Source organism: Canis lupus, chromosome 10 (genome assembly GCF_048164855.1).
Source record: "Canis lupus baileyi chromosome 10, mCanLup2.hap1, whole genome shotgun sequence".
NCBI classification, from domain to species: Eukaryota; Metazoa; Chordata; class Mammalia; order Carnivora; family Canidae; genus Canis; species Canis lupus.
In genome coordinates, this window is record NC_132847.1 from 41,890,188 (window position 1) to 41,907,335 (window position 17,148).

General features: G+C 35.8%; 1 protein-coding gene across 2 annotated transcripts in view; it reads right to left on the reverse strand.

Annotated features, from left to right (window-relative positions):
* Window positions 1-17,148, reverse strand: part of HACD4 (3-hydroxyacyl-CoA dehydratase 4) — a 30,464-nt gene that overhangs the window by 1,841 nt on the left and 11,475 nt on the right. For both annotated transcript variants that reach the window (XM_072841512.1, XM_072841511.1), the window contains exons 4-5: window positions 9,843-9,955; window positions 6,775-6,881 (exon numbers count right to left, since the gene is read on the reverse strand). In XM_072841512.1, coding sequence (XP_072697613.1) covers window positions 6,775-6,881; window positions 9,843-9,955 — 220 coding nt within the window. The remainder of the gene's footprint in view (window positions 1-6,774; window positions 6,882-9,842; window positions 9,956-17,148) is intronic.

The window sequence follows — 17,148 nt, forward strand, 5'->3', positions numbered from 1 at the left end:
TTTATAATGTTTTTTAAAATGATATCCCCCCAGTACTTGTCCCCTTAGCCATAAAAAGGGATGGCTAGACAAATCAACTTCAGAAATGCTGCCCATAGTTTCTTCTTGGAATTTCAAAACACATATTAGTAGAGATTCCTAAAATTTCTGCAATAAAGAAATTGGTTTTACCCAACATTTCCTCAGCTTAACTGGCTTTGGAGGAGCTCCATCCTTCCTCCTCACCCACTAGTAGAACTTAAAGAATTCTGAGAAACTCTGAGACAAACGGTGCCCAAAATATTTTGAGGAAGGAGGCTGGTGTTGGATAAGATATGGATATTCAGGGAGTCAGGGGAAGATAGTGAAGTAGGAGGATCCTACTTCATTCCATGGACACACCAAGATGATAACTACATCTAGACAACTCTGAAAACAACCTAAAGACTGAGAAGCCACATAGAAAAGGGCAGGAGGGGTGGAGATGTGGTGGGCAACCAAAACCTTGATGAGACTACCACAAATAGAACGGACACCACAAGCATGGAGAAAGAATGGGATCACACTCCATGCCAGAGATTCCTGGCACTGGGAACATGGGTGTCTATCACATCTGGCTTTGAAAACCAGTGGTGCTTTTCTATGGGAAACTTAAAAATCAGTAGGATACAAGGTTGGTAGAAGGAAGGCAATTATAAGGATCAGAGCAGAAATAAATAGAGACTACAAAAAAATAAAAACCCAAAGCCAAAAATAATAGAAAAGATCAATGAAACCAAGAACTGGTTCTTAGAAAAGATAAACAAGGAGAGGACCAAAATAAAATCAAGAACAGAAATAATAACTGACCCACAGAAATACAAAGCATTGTAAGAAATTTATATGCCAATAAGTCAGACAACTTCAAATAGATAAATTCATAGATACATACATCTTTCCAAAATTGAATCAGGACAAAATAGAAAATCTGAATAGACCAATTAATAATAATAATAATTATTGATATTGATATAATTGATAATTTAAAAAAATCCCAACAAACAAAAATCTAGGACCAGATGGATTCGAGTTTATATCTATTCGTGTCAATCTATTGCAAAAAATACAAGAGGAAGGGAAGCTTCCAAATACATTCTATGAGGTTAACATTATCCTGATATCAAAACCAAAGATGCTACCTCCTGCCTCCCAAAAATACAGGTTATCATCCATAATGAACATAGATGCAAAAATCCTCAACAAATTAGCAAACTACATTCAGTAAATACATGAAAAGGATCATTTACCATGATTAATTGGGATTAACTATGGATGCAAGGATGGTTTAATATTTGCAAATCAACCAATGTGATACACCTTTCAACAAAATAAAGGATAAAAATCATGATCAATAGATTAAGAAAAAGCATTGACAAAGTTCAGCATCTGTTCATGATAAAAACAAAGTGGGTTTAGAGGGAACATTCCTCAACATATTAAAGCTATATTAAAAAAAAAAAAACAAAGCTAACATTATATTCAATGATTAAAACCTGAGAGCTTTTCCTGTAAGATCAGGAACAAGATGTCTACTCTTGCCACTTAATTCAGCATAGTACTAGAAGGCCTAGCTACATTAATCAGACAAGAAAAGGAAATAAGAGGCATCCAAATTGGCAAAGAATAAGTTAAACTCACTGCACAAGACCTGATATTATACATAAAGATCCTACAGATGACACCAAAAAACATTAGAAGTAACAAATTCAGTAAAGTTGTAGGATACAAAATTAATGCTTGGAAATCAGTTGCATTTCTATAGACTAATAACAAGGTAGAGAAATTAAGAAAGCAATCGCATTAGCAATTGCACCAAAAAGAATAAAATACCTAGGAATAAATTTAACCAAGGAGGTGAATGACCTATACTCTGAAAACTATAAGACACTGATAAAAGAAACTGAAGATAACACAAATGGAAAGATATACTATGCTCATGAGTATTAAAAGTCCGTACTATGCAAAGCAAACTACAGATTCAGTGCAATCCCTATCAAAAAACCAATTCAGTTAGTTAAGCCTCCAACTCTTGATCTCAGCTAAGGTCTTAATCTCAGGATCATGAGTTCAAGCCCTTCATTAGGCTCCACATGGGCATGGAACCTACTTAAAAAGAAAAAAGAAAAGACCTAAAGATCACCGGAACAGAACAGAGCACCAAGAGGTACACCCATGCCTATTTGGTCAATCCATGACAAAGAAGGTAAGAATTACAATGGAGAATAGACAGTCTTTTCAATAAAGACTGAAGAGCCACATTCAAAAGAATGAAACTGCACCCCTTTTTTATATCATACATAAAAATAAACTCAAAATGTATTAAAGAAAACAAAAAAACAAAATGTATTAAAGATATAAATGTGAAGCCTGAAACCATAAAACTCCTAGAAGAAAACAGGCAGTATACTCTTGGATAGTTCCCTTAGCAACAGATTTGTGGATATGTTTCCTCAGACAAGGGAAACAAAGGCAATATTAAACTATTGGGACTAAAAGCAGATTTTTACACAGTGAAGGAAACCAACAAAACAAAAAAGCAACCTACTAAATGGGAGAAGATACTTGAAAATTATATGTATTATAAGGCATTAATATCCAAAATATAGGAAGAATTTATACAACACCAAAAACACAATCAAGTTTAAAAATGTGAAGACATGAATATATATTACACCAAAGAAGACATACAGATGCTCAACATCACTAATCACCACAGAAATGCAAATAAAAATTACAGAATAGAATGAGAACAAATAATCTAAAATTTGTAGGGAACCACTAAAGACCTCGAATAGGCAAATCTTGAGAAAGAGCACAGCCAGAGGTCACAATTCCAGATTTCAAAATATGCTACAAAGATGTAGTAATCTAAACAGTATGGTATTGACACAAAAACAGATACATAGACTGATGGAACAGGATAGAGAACCCAGAAATAAACGCATGTCTATATAGTCAAGTAATCTATGACAAAGGCAAGAATTTACAATGTGGAAAAAAGAGCCTTTTCAATAAATGGTGCTGGAAAAATAGACAGCTACATGCAAAATAATGAAACTGGACCCCTTTCTTACACCATACACAAAAATAAACTCAAAATGGATTAGAGACCTACATGTAAATCCTCAAACTATTAAACTCCTGCAAGAAAACATAGGCAATCATTTGGACATCACCCTTGGAAACCTATTTATAGAGATATCTCCTTAGGCAAGGGAAATAAAAGCAAACAAACTGTAAGGACTACATCAAAATAAAAGTTTTTGCACAGCAAAGGAGACCATCAACAAAACAAAATGGCAACCTACAGAATGGGAGGAGATATTTGAAAGCAAAATACCAGACACAGGGTTAATACCCAAAATATATAAAGAACTTAGACAACTCAATACCAGATAGTAGGTTAATTATCTGATTTAAATATGGGCAAAAGACCCAAATAAACATTTTTTGGACACACAGATGGCAAACAGACACATGAAAAGATGCTCAACATCACTCATCATCCAGGAAATGCAAATCAGAACCACAAAGAGATATCACCTCACACCTGTCAGAATAGCTAGTATCAAAAAAAAAAAAAAAAGGAAGAAATAACAAATGTTGGTAAGGATAGAAAGCAAAAGAAACCTGATGTACTATTGGTGGGAATGTAATTAGGTAGAGGCACTGTGGAAAACAGAAGTTTGTGAAAAAAAATAAAAATAGAAATACTATATAAGTGAACTCATTAGGAAATTTCACAAATATTAAATGGGAATAAGTTGAACCTCATGTTGAATACACACATGAATGCACTGCATGAGTGAATATTTAAAATATACTTGATTTAAGATTTTGTCTTATGTATTTTTTCTGAGAAATTATGCCTTAATAAAATGGATAATTACACTGTTAGCTTAAAAAAATACCATACAATCCAGTAATTTCACTACTGGGTATTTACCCAAAGAAAACAAAAACACTAAGTTGAAAAGATATATGCACTCCTATGTTTACTGCAGCATGATTTACAATAACCAAGATACGGAAGCAACTCAAGCATCATGAATAGATAAACGGATAAAGAGGATGTACTGTGTATGTATGTGTACACACACACACACACACACAGAGGGATATTACTCAGCCATAAAAAATGAGATCTTGGCATTTGCAAGAACATGGATGGACCTAGAGGGTATTATGCTAAGTGAAATCAGAGAATGATAAATGCCACATGATTACATTTATATATGGAATATAAAAAATAAACAGACTTTTCAATACAGAAAACAAACGTGTGGTTGCCAGTGGGGAGGTGTCTGGGTAGTGTGAGTTAAATAGATAAAAAGGATGAAAAAATACAAACTTGCAGTTATAAAATAGGTAAGTCATGGAGATGAAAAGCATAGGGAATATAGTCAATAATTGTAATAATGTTGTGTGGTGATAGATGGTGGCTACTCTTATTTTGGCAAGCAATGAGTAATGGATGGAATTGCCAAATCAATATGTTATATATCTGAAACTAATATAACATTTTATGTTAATTATATTTCAATAAAAATAAAGAGAAGGAGGTTCTATGAAATCATATCCCACATATAGATTTTTATGACATTACAGGAAATGATAATGTACTATGGTTATATAAGATGTTGTTGGGACAAACTAGATGAAAGGGACATATGAACAATGCACTATTTTTGTACTTTTTGTAAGTCTTAGAATGATCTTAAATAGGAAAAAATTTAAAGACAAAAAATGTTGGGCAACCAAAGCTGTGAGAGCCAGTCTGAGCAGGATGAGTGACATAGGCACAGGATCTGAATTTGACACCAAAACATGCCATCTAAGATTTCCATATGATGCACCATATGCAGCAGTATAAACAGTTGCTTTGGTTATCTATAGAACTTGCTTTTGTCTTTTATATTATTGGATGGGAAACATTAGTTATTAAATAATATTAGAGTCATCAAAAGTCAAGTAGGTTTTCTTAACTACGTATTTTTATATTTTGGGTCTTTTGAAATATATAGAAACCTATAAAGATAAAACTACAGTTACCTAGAATCTGTCACTCAGAAACATTACTGACATTTTGTCACATATGCTTCCAGACTCTTTTTCTGCATATACTTTGCTTTTAAATTGCAGGAATAAGTTTATGAATCTAATTTCAAAAAAAAGAAATGAGTTTTATGGCAAACATACTGGAACATGGCTTTCCCAGAAAGGTGAAGGCTTAACATTATCAAATAACAAGAATGAAAAAGTTTTCTATACAGTTATTCATCGTTTATTTTTAGGAAAAGATCACTCCTATCTCTACCTGATTCCTATATAATATATTCCTTATGGTATTTTTCATATGATGTAACAAAGGAATGTACTTAATGTTTCAATGAGTGAAGAATTTCATTCTTGAACAAGCCAGCTTTTTTTTAGTCCTCAGGAGTATTCTCTAGATTCTCTTGGCTTGGTCTATTCTAAAAATTAGCAATTCTTTTGAAAGCAAAAAAAAAAAAAAAAAAAAAAAATTAAGTTCTACCTAATATGATTTACTACAATATAAACTTTTCTCTGGTCATTGGTAGATAGAAAACATATGGGTATAATGTATACACTTTATGATTATCACCAATGTCACCATCAATTTACGTGAAATTTCTTTCTGTATGTTTTCCTTTAATTACCTTAACATGCTTCTTAATTTCTTTATGCCTTCCGTTTTCAAAATTTTAATGCCTGTTTCAGAAGGTTCCCTACCAGTCTGCCAAATCCATTAGAGGAGGAAGCATATATTCCCCTAATATCCTCAAGCTTTTTGCAAACTGATGAATTATTTAAGTTTTAGGTTTACATTTAGGCCAAGTAACTAGCTCACTTCATATTGTATTCAATAATTGATTCAGTGTTTACTGAGCATGTATACTGGGTGAATAAGGGAAGGTGAGCAAGGAAACAAAGACAACCCTGTATCCCCAAGTTACTTAGAGGCTAGACAGGAAACAGACATTATTCAAAGAATAACACAAATGTCTAATTACACCTCAGACAGGTCTTATGAAAGATTCATGGTGCTATAGTGTTGGGGTAGGAGGGCAGAGAATGGAAGTGGTTGAGAAAGTTGAGGAATGCTTCTCTGAGAAGTTGATGACTGAACTAAAGGTAGCATTAACTGTTCCTGGCAGAGAATGTGATGCATAGTAGATGGTTAGGTAGGAAAAATGGTCCAGCCAGGGGGAAGTAAATTTCTAAATATTAAAAATTAAATTAAAAATAATCACTAGGGCACCTGGGTGGCTCAGTCGGTTAAGCGCCCAACTCTTGATCTCAGCTCAGGTCTTGATTCTCAGGGTCATGAGATCAAGTCTCACACTGGGCTCCACGCTGGGTGTGGAGTCTACTTTAAAAAGAAACACTGAGTCACTAAATGTTAAATCCCTTTTGGATGAGTAAAGTGGGAGAGGTTAAATGATTTACCCAAAACTCATACAGTCAAGTTAATGAAGTTAAAGGCCTGTACTCAGATGTTTTTATTCCTCATCCAATATTTTGTCTACTGTGCAAAGATGCTTCCTGCTTGAATTTTTGTTAAAAATGCTTTGCTTTTTTGCATCAAGGGAAGTGAGCCAGGAATGACCCACTGAGTCAGCTGTCAGCTAACAGTAGCAAAAATAGGAATTTAATCATTGAAAAGTTTAGTGAGCCATTATAACTAGATTGCTTTGGTCAGTAAGCAATAATGCAAAGTCACTCTTTTCTTACCTTCAGCAAGAACACACAAAGGATAAATCGGCATCCACAGTGTTTGACTGAGCCAGGTCAAGACCGCATAGGATATTCCTATGACTGATAGCATGCTGTAAGTGTACCTAAAAGAAGACAGGGAGCTCATAAACATCATTTCTTGCTGATGTTTGGGAAATAACAAGAGAAGAAAATACCTTACATTGTAATTAAATACAGATACAACTGGAAAGTTTAAATTCCAGACTTTGTTTCCTATCATTTAATCAGAAGAGATAAGGAAGTAAATAAGAGGAAGGGACCTGTGTCAGTCTGGCTCATCTCAGGGGGTAGATCATGGATAATTATGGTGGACAAAGAAAAATGTCACTCTTATCCCTCAACAAATTACAAGTTTTCCTGATTAGTGACTTCAATTTCACTTAGAAGCTAAACCCATTTGATGCAGCTAGATTTTTATGTTATCTTTATTTTTAAAGATTTTATTTACTTATTCATGAGAGAGACAGAGGCAGAGACACAGGCAGAGGGTGAAGCAGGCTCCCTGAGGGGAATCCGATGTGTGACTCACTCCCAGGACCCCGGGATCATGCCCTGAGCTGAAGGCAGACACTCAACCACTAAGCCACCCAGGCGTTCCTGCAGCTAGATTTTTAAAGACTGAGCCACCCAGGTGCCCCTCTGGTCCTTGCTTTTTTTTTTTTTTTTTTTTTTTAAAGTCATTTTAGGGTAAGTTGGAAAGATAATTCCACCTCAACTTTACAGAGGAAAAAAAAATGTTTCAAAAAGGCTAGGTGCTCAGGAATTTCACTTCTAAGAGAAATGAAAGCCTATGTGCATACAAAAGCTTGTACATGGATGTTCATAGCAATATTCCTCATAACCTAAAAGTCTGTCCATCAACTGAAGAATGGATACATAAAAGTGGTATATCGAAATGGAATATCATTCAGATGTAAAAAGGAATGAAATACTGATACATATTATAACATGGATTAACCTTGAAAACATTATGCTAAGTGAAAGCAGTCACAAAAGGCCACATATTGTATGGTTCCATTTATATGTCTAGAAAAGGCAAATTCATAGAGACAGTATGTTAGTGGTTGGCAAGAGCTAAGAGAAGAGGAAATGGGGATTTTACTGCTACAGGGTTTAGGGTTTATTTGGAGTGCAATGAAAATGTCCTCAAATTAGTGATGATAGTTATACATCTTTAAATATACTAAACCCCTCAAATTTTCTATTTTAAAGGGTGAATATTGGGGTGCCTGGGTAGCTCAGTCAGGTAAGAGTCTGACTCTTGATTTCAGCTCATGATCTCAGGGTCCTGAGACTGAGCCCTGAATCTGGCTCCAAATTGGGCATGGAGCTTACTTAAGATTCACTCCCTCTCTCCCCTTCTTACCCCCTTCTTGGTCTAATTAATTAATTATTAAAAAATAAAAGGGTGAATGTGAAAGTACATGAATTATCTCAATTCTGTTGTTTTTGAAGGTTCAGCGATATGTCCACGATTGTATACCAAGTAAATGGAGGTAGGATTTATCCTAAGGTTTTCTATGTTAAGAAGCCCTTTGATGGCATCTTTTATGTTAAAATCATTTTGTTCTCTAATGGGTTTAACTGAGCTTATCAGAAACTGGAAGGACACTGAAAAAGTCAGGCATACCAGAGAACATCATGTCACAAAGTCATAGCATAGCCTCAGATGGGACTTCTTATCTCAGGAATAGAAAGTCATGGACTATATAAGTCCACAAAATTCATCCCAAGTCTACAAATTTTTCAGTTAAAAAATGAGAAATGACTTAATAAATTATATATACAAAGAATTAGAGTCATTTTCATTCAATAAAATATTTCATTGTAACTCACTCTAGGGCTGAACCCATTATTTAGGAATAATTTAGCTAAGTTAAAGACAATACAATGAATAAAGAATTTACATAACCTCAGCTAAAATGCTAGGGCTCTTTTGTTACCTCCCCACATCCAGATCTTTCAAGTGAATGGGGCAGTTCTCATTTGTGAAAGCCAAGGTAGCAGTTAGCACATCTCTGAGCCAAGGGGACTATTTATGCCACTGCTGGTAGAGGTAAGACTAGACCCATCTCTTGGCAAGGTTTTAGATATAGAAGGAAACTAAAGATGACCTAGAGCAAAGATTCCTAACCTGAGGTTCAGGGATTTCCAGGAAATCTACAAAATAACTTCACTAAGTCATTTGAACCCACTGGAATTGTATACAAAATGTATCATCGAGGGAACGCCTGGGTGGCTCAGTCGTTGAGCATTTGCCTTTGGCTTAGGGCATGATCCCGGGGTCCTGGGATCGAGTCCCGTATTGGGCTCCCTGTGGGGAGCCTGCTTCTCCCTCTGCTTATGTCTCTGCCTTTCTCTGTCTCTCATGAATAAATAAATCTTTTAAAAAAATGTATCATGGAGATGAAAAGTACAGCATAGGGAATAGAGTAAAAAATCCTGTAATAATGCTGTATGGTGAGAGATGCTGACCGTACTTATCATGGTCAGCATTGATTAAGTAACATATAGAACTGACCAAATAATATGTTGGACACCTGAAACCAATATAACATTGTAAGTTAATTATACTTCAATAAAAAATAAATACAAAATAAATGAATGTGGAGGTGCATTCTTCCCCAGAGAGATGAGGCCCTAGGTTTAAAAATATTCTGGAATTCACAGAAACCAACTTTGTAAATCCTGACTATGACATAATAAAAGTCTTGTTCTGCTTGTTAGAGTAACATGTACCAGAGCAATCGCAAGGAATGCCTTTCATTAGCAAACAGCTGTGAGGTTTATCCCAAAAAAGGTGCTGTGCCAAGTCTTCTGCTAGAAACCTGAATGCATTGATTTGCTCTTGTAATACCATGGTAGGTTTGCATTGTCTCTGATGTGTCCATTATGGAAAGTACTAAAAATGCATTTCCATATCAAGATAAAATAATTTAGAAAGGGGTTAGGTTTTTCTCACAGAGTAACCAAATGTAGGCAGCTATTATCAGTTTCATTGTAGAAAAGCAACTTGGCTTTAAGAGATTATTTTTCCTCCTTACCTAACCATATCCAACAGATTCCAAAAGATGAATAAAACACACACCACATATTTCTCTTGAACTTCCTCTTGACTGGTGATCACCACAAAGAGGATGATTATTCTCTCGGTGAGCTAACAAAGACACAGCAAAAGCAAGAATTAGGATCATCTGTTAAGCATGTAGATAATTTTCTAATTTTACAAACCACAGTTCCTCTTCAAAGGAAGAGTATGCTTTAGCTGGAAAGAGGTATGCTAAACTGTTAACCTGATCTCTCAGAGAGCAGGGCTATGGTTTAATTTCACTTCCTCCCTGGTGTTTTTGTATCCCCCAAATTATATGGAATGAATGAAAACAGAAGAAAACATATATTTTATCTGAATCAGGCTATTTCTCCTGCTATATATGTACACATGTTTTTATTCACTTTGGCAAGCTTTTATTGAATGCCCACTATGTATTCGATGCCAAGGTTGTATATACAGTGAAAGTGTGGTCCTTGCTCCAGAGGATAGCAGTGGTAGGAGAATGAGGGCACAGAATCCCAACACACTGTCAATGATGATAATGCTGTCATTTAAAGTGCTCTGAATGAGAACACAGGTGAAGGAGACACCTGCCTGGGAAAAGGATGCAGAGATTTAGGAAGACAGGCTGGGAGAAGGGGCAGGAGTTTGTCAGGTAAACTGAATAGGAGAAAGGACATCCTAGGTTAGGGAAGCAGGCTAAGTAAAGAGGCAGAAGTGTGAAAATGTGGCTGTACTGGGGAGTAAATAAAACCCCTGGAGGCGAGGGCTGGCAGAAGGTGCAGGGGAAGGAATAATAGGAAATAAAATTGAAAACATGGTAATGGCTGGGTTGTAAAGGGTTTTGAATGATGGGCCAAGAAATTTTGATTTCATCTAACAGGGAAGCTATTGTAGCTTTTTTTTTTTTTTTTTTTTTTTGGTTGTGGATGGAGGGGGAAGAGATGTAATATAATCCTAACCTTTATAAGCCAGTGGAAAATGAAAAGAATTCAACATACACATTTTTTTTCCAAGTCAGTAAGCATTTGCAAATCATTGAGAATTCACACACTTATGGCTTAGTGCCAATTACTGACCTCAAAAAAATCAATTCTTCTTTTCCCATCTAAATATAATGTGCCTTCTTAGATTGTATTAATAATGCCCCCTGTTCAGTCTGCATTTTTTCATTCCTTTTTTTTTTTTTTAATAAAACATTCTACTTTGCTCTCAATGGTCAGAGGAAAATGTGCTTGAGATTGACGGAGCATATTATTGATAAAGGAAAGGGGAGGACTGCTTTATACCTTTCAACAGTTGTCTATGCTTTTGAGGCAAATCAAGAAGAATGGAATAATCTGTGACTTAGAATCATAGGCTGCTAATCCTGGAAAACCACCTAGTGCAGAAAAGCCCCAGATTTGCTAACACTGGGCCACATGATCAAATATGCACATGTATAAGCTATGTCAGCAGGTTTATGACCACAGGAGTGAGTCAAGAGGGTCTTTGCTTGGCTAGGGTAATTAGATAGGATTCAAACCTTAGTTGATCCATAGAGCTATTTACATAGCTGTATTTAGTTTGTCAGTCTTTCTTTACAATGCCCTAATTTCTTTCTTTAATTATATTTACATAATGAAGTATACTTAACTGCAGTTATAATTACCAAATGATCCAAGCTTGCTGTCAAGGACACCTGGCAGCCTTTGAATAAAAGATCTTAGCAAGCAAACAAGTACACAAGAACCACCTAATCTTATGTTTGGTCAGTGCCTGCTAATTAGGAAAATCATCTAATTTTTAATGAAAATCTCAAGATACATCCACATGAATGTGTATATACAACACATATTTCTAACTACTTGGCTGACTAAAGACAGAAAAAAACCTAGATTCATCTTGATAAGATGGATCTCTAGGGTCCACTCTAGATAAACCCAAACCCACCTTTTTACAAATAAAAAATTGGGGAACCAGAGAAGTGACTTTTCCTAGTGGCAGACTTAGAAACATCCATCCCAAGTTTCCTGGTTTCCAGAGTTATAAGGTATCCATGATGTCAAGTGGTCCCTTAACTGACGAGTACTGAGAGGGAAATCTCCTAAAACGGGATGGTGCTGCACAACAGACTTCATCCTATTGAAAATCATCACTTGGTCTGTGGTGTGTTACTCATGTAATCCAAACTGCAGAGAAATTAGCAATCAACATGCTCCCAAACCCCATAAACATACATACGTGTGGGTATGGGAGGACCCCTCCTACAATGTCAATTTTTTAAAGATTTTATTTATTCATTTATTTGAGAGAGAGAATGAGAAGGCACAAAATGGGGGAGGAGTAGAGGAAGAAGCAGACTCCTCACTGAGCAGGGAGCCCAAAGCAAGGCCTGATCCCAGAACCCTGGGATCATGACATGAGCTGAAGGCAGACACTTAACCAACTGAGCTACCCAGGTGCCCCCAATATCAATTTAATTAACAAATTGTCTGATGGTTCTTTAACTTGACCATTCAATGGCAATACAATGGGAGAATTTAGGTGGAGCTATTCTCAAATTGAAACAGCCAATATTTATTGGTTACTTTGTATGAGGTTCCATACATATACCATATCTCATTTAATTTCCATAATAACCCTAAGAAATAAGTGTTATTATTTTTTGCTGCCTTTTATAAAGGGCACTGCATTTTGCAAAGTGAAAGTGACTTGCCTGGAGATCTGGAATAGAAATCTAGACGATGTAAATCCCTTGTTCTGAAGCACTAAATACATTTTCCCCTTTGTTATTTTATGGGCTATCTTCATGCCTAATACCCAGGTTATATTCTATTCTTTCAAAAAGTCTGTCTCCAAAAGTTAAATCTTAAAACAAGAACCTCCTTGATATTCTCAACACCAAAAGCACTTTTGAAGAAAAGACTTTTTAAATCTATTCTTTTTTATAATAATTTGACTAGTTATTTGAGCTTTACACTTGTGAGAACTTAGCACTTTGTCATTTTAAACAAATCCTAAGAGAACATGACTAATTACTAACAGTTTTTTAATGTTTTGTGTAGCTCAAGCTAGGTAAAATAAAAATACAATAAAAACCCTATAACTTAGGCCAAATTAAACATTATCTTAATGTGGTCTACTCAGAAGTAACTGAGTAGACCACATGGTAACTATAAAATAAAAATACTTTGCATTTTTATGTTCTATCTGGGAATCTTAAATTCCAAGCTAAGTGGCACCTAAAACTAAGTTGTTATAAATGGCAGCTGGCACTTTAGTTATAAATGATGCAGTTATAAACTATTCCCTCTATGGAGAGAATTTCTAGAGTTAAGTAGCAGAAAAGGAAATTAAGAGAACAATCACATTTACAACTATGCAAAAAAATAACAAAATACCCAGGAGTAAATTTATCCAAGGAGATGAAAGACCTGTACTCCAAAAACTATAAAACACTGATGAAAGAAATTGAAGATGACACATAAATGGAAAGATACTCCATGCTTATGGAATAACCAATAACATTAAAATATCCACACCATCTGAAGCAATCTACAGATATAATGCAATCCCCAAAAAAATGCCAACATTTTTCACAGAACTAGAATTAATAATCCTAAAATTTGTGTGGAATCACAAAAGACCTCAAACAGACAAAGCAACCTTGAAAAAGAAGAACAAAGCTGGTGTTACTATAATCCCAGATTTTAAGATATATGACAAAGCTGTATTAATCAAAAACAGTATGGTATTGGCTTGGAAACAGATACAGGGATCAGTGGAACAGAACAGGATAGAGAGCCCAGAAATAAATCCATGCTTACATGGTCAAGTAATTTACAACAAAGAAGGCAAGAATACACAAAAGGGAAAGAGTTTCTTCAACAAATTGTGCTGGGAAAATGGGACAGCTACATTCAAAAGAATGAAACTGGAATACTCTTACACCATACACAAAAATAAACTCAAAATTGGTCAGATACCTAAACATGAGACCTGAAGCCTTAAGAGTTTAGAAGAAAACATAGGCAGTAGTTTCTTTACCATAAGCTATAGAAACATTTTTCTAGATAGGTTTCAGGCAAGAGAAACAGAAGAAAAATTAAACCATTGAGACTACACAAAAATAAAAAAAAAAAAACTTTTGCACAGTGAAGGACGTCATCAACAAAAAGGCAACCTACTGAATGGAAGATGATGGTTGAACTTCTATAATACCAAAAAATAAACCAAATAATATGATTAAGAATAGTCAGGGGACCCAAATAGAAATTTCTCCAGAGACATACAGATGGCTAGCAGACACATGAGAAGATGCTCAACATCATCATCAGGGAAATACATATTAAAACCACAAAGAGATACCACCTTACACCTGTCAGAATGGCTAAAATCAACAACACAGGAAATAAATATTAGTGAGGACATGGAGAAAAAGAGACCTGCAGGTGCCCTCGTCTGCTGATGAAAATACCTGTGGTGCAGCCATTGTGGAAAACAGCATGGAGGTCCCTTAAGAATTAAAAATAGAACCACCATATATGATCCAGCAATTCCACTACTGGGTATTTATCCAAAGAAAACAAAAACACTATTTTTTTTTAAAGATTTTATTTATTTGTTCATGAGAAACACGGGGGGGGGGGGGGGCGCAGGCAGACACAGGCAGAGGGAGAAGCAGGCTCCATGCAGGGAGCTCGACGTGGGACTCGATCCTGGGACCCCAGGATCACACCCTGGGCCGAAGGCAGCGCTAAACCACTGAGCCACCTGGGCTGCCCAGAAAACAAAAACACTAATTTGAAAAGATATACATACCCCTATGTTTATTGCCAAGATAAGGAAGCAACCCAAATATCCATCAATTGATGAACAGATAAAGAAGACATATATTATACATACTGGGATTTTTTAAAAAATATTTTTATTTAAACTCAATTTAGTTAGCATATAGCATATTACTAGTTTCAAGGGTAGGATAGAGTGATTGATCAGTTGCATATAATACTCAGTGCTCATTATATCAAATACCCTCTTTAATGCCTATCACCCAGGAACCCTCTTGATATTCTGGAAGACCAGTTTCCAGAAAGAGAATTCAGTCATTGACTTAGTCTCACAAAGGTAGTGGCAAAATAACATCACAAATTACATACTGGTTTTTTTTTTTTTTTTTGCCCACTGAAAGCAGCTGGACACCATGCATGTTTTTTTCAAGATATTGTGTATAATCAGCATGATTACTGTGTGAGTAGCTTAGCCACATTCTTAACTTCAGTTTCTTCACTTAGAAATGGGGAAATAGGAAAACCAAGAATGGTTACACAACCTTAGAGTTTGTTTTGTTATTTTAAAACAGAGGCCTCAGAGTCAGATCATAATGAGGAATTCTTCTAATTGTATACACAACTCAAAAGAATGGGGTAGAGAATGAAACTCTGAATGAGATGATAGAGGTTTCCAAAGCCCTTTCTAACACTGGGTCCTTTTGGAAAACTATAGAAAAGATAGCAAATTAATAACACAAATAGAGAACAAATAAAATCACAAAGAGATCTTAAAAAAAAAAAGGGAAGCCAAACAATCACAACAAAGATTAATAGTAGCCCAGCATGAAAAGGGAGCTGTCTTCCCTAATGTGGTGAATCCCTGACTTGTTATCCCTGCCAACAAAAAAGACTTAAAAATCACTTGGGCCCCCTTAACAGTAGTCACTGAAAACTTACTTTGTTTTGTTTTGAAGATTTTATTTATTTTTGCAAGAGAGGGAGAATGAGCACAAGGATGGGGGTGGGGGTGGGAGAAGCAGACCCCCTGCTGAGCAGGGAGCCCAATGCAGGACTCAATCCCAGGACCCTGGAATCATGACTGGACTGAAGGCAGACACTTACCTGACTGAGCCACCCAGGTGCCCCTGCAAACTCACTTTAAAGATTCAATGTATTCTTGCCATTATTATTATAAATTACCAAACCATGATATAGTTTGATTACAGTGATCATAGTTCTTTTTTTTTTTTAATTTTTATTTATTTATGATAGTCACAGAGAGAGAGAGAGAGAGGCAGAGACACAGGCAGAGGGAGAAGCAGGCTCCATGCACCGGGAGCCTGATGTGGGATTCGATCCCGGGTCTCCAGGATCGCGCCCTGGGCCAAAGGCAGGCGCCAAACCGCTGCACCACCCAGGGATCCCAGGGATCATAGTTCTATAAACCATTACATTAATAGTGATTAAAATCACATTTGAATACTCTGGAATTTCTGGAACTCCAAGAAATCAGATTTCTAAGTTGTATAATAATATCTATTACTAGATAAGTCTATGTAATCTTGGAAATCATATAAAACCATTTTCTAGGCATGGCTAAGGTGTTCTATTTTCTTTCTTCCAACTCTGTCCCATTTCTCACTTGAATTCCTTACATTGTCAATAATTAAAATAACAGTACTCTTAATTTTGAAAGTTCTACTGTGAAATTAATATTAGCCATTTAGCCTAAAAAAGGAAAAAACCCAAAAAGTATACCTAAAGCAAACATGACTTAGAATTTCAATGAATTTGGTCATACTCCAGGAAAAATAATTTCATATGCTAGATTACAACTATCATTCAACCTGGGTGGATAATTCTATTCTCTAAAATCATCATGATGGGATACTGGAACTATAAGCATTTTGGTTGTTAACATGTAATAGACATCAATAAATCTTGTTTCCAAATAATATGCTTCTTCAGGAACAGATATGTACCCCTTTTCATTTTGTAAGGAAATACACTTAAAGGAAGTCCCTCTAGATCTTGGATTGCTGGTTATTCTGTTATTGGGAGTTCAGACTCTAAAATATTACCTTTTTTTTTTTTTACATTTGATATTTCAACACTTAAAATGTCTTCATCTGCTAGGAGAGGGAAGATGGCACAGGAGTAGAGGACCTCAGTTTTGTCTGGTCCCAGGAATTCACTATTACATCATTCTGAACACCTATGATCTCAACAGGAGACCTAAAAAAAGAATAGCCGCAACTCTACAAATAGAAAAGCAACCACTTTCTGCAAGGTAGGAGTTGTAGAGAAGTGAATCTGATAAATGGGACAATAGACCAGCAGGGCAGTGGAAGGTGGGGAGCCTCTGGCAGCCTGTTATCAGAAAGTGATAGAGCAGTGGAGCACAAAAATTGAATCTTTTAAAGTCTGCTGTGATGAGGGATATACCTGCCTAAAAGGTGCCCAGGTGGTGAAGTAGTTCCAGATCTTAGGTAGGGCAGTGTAGTCTCAGAATCTTTGGGATCACAGGAAGATCAGGTGCCTGAG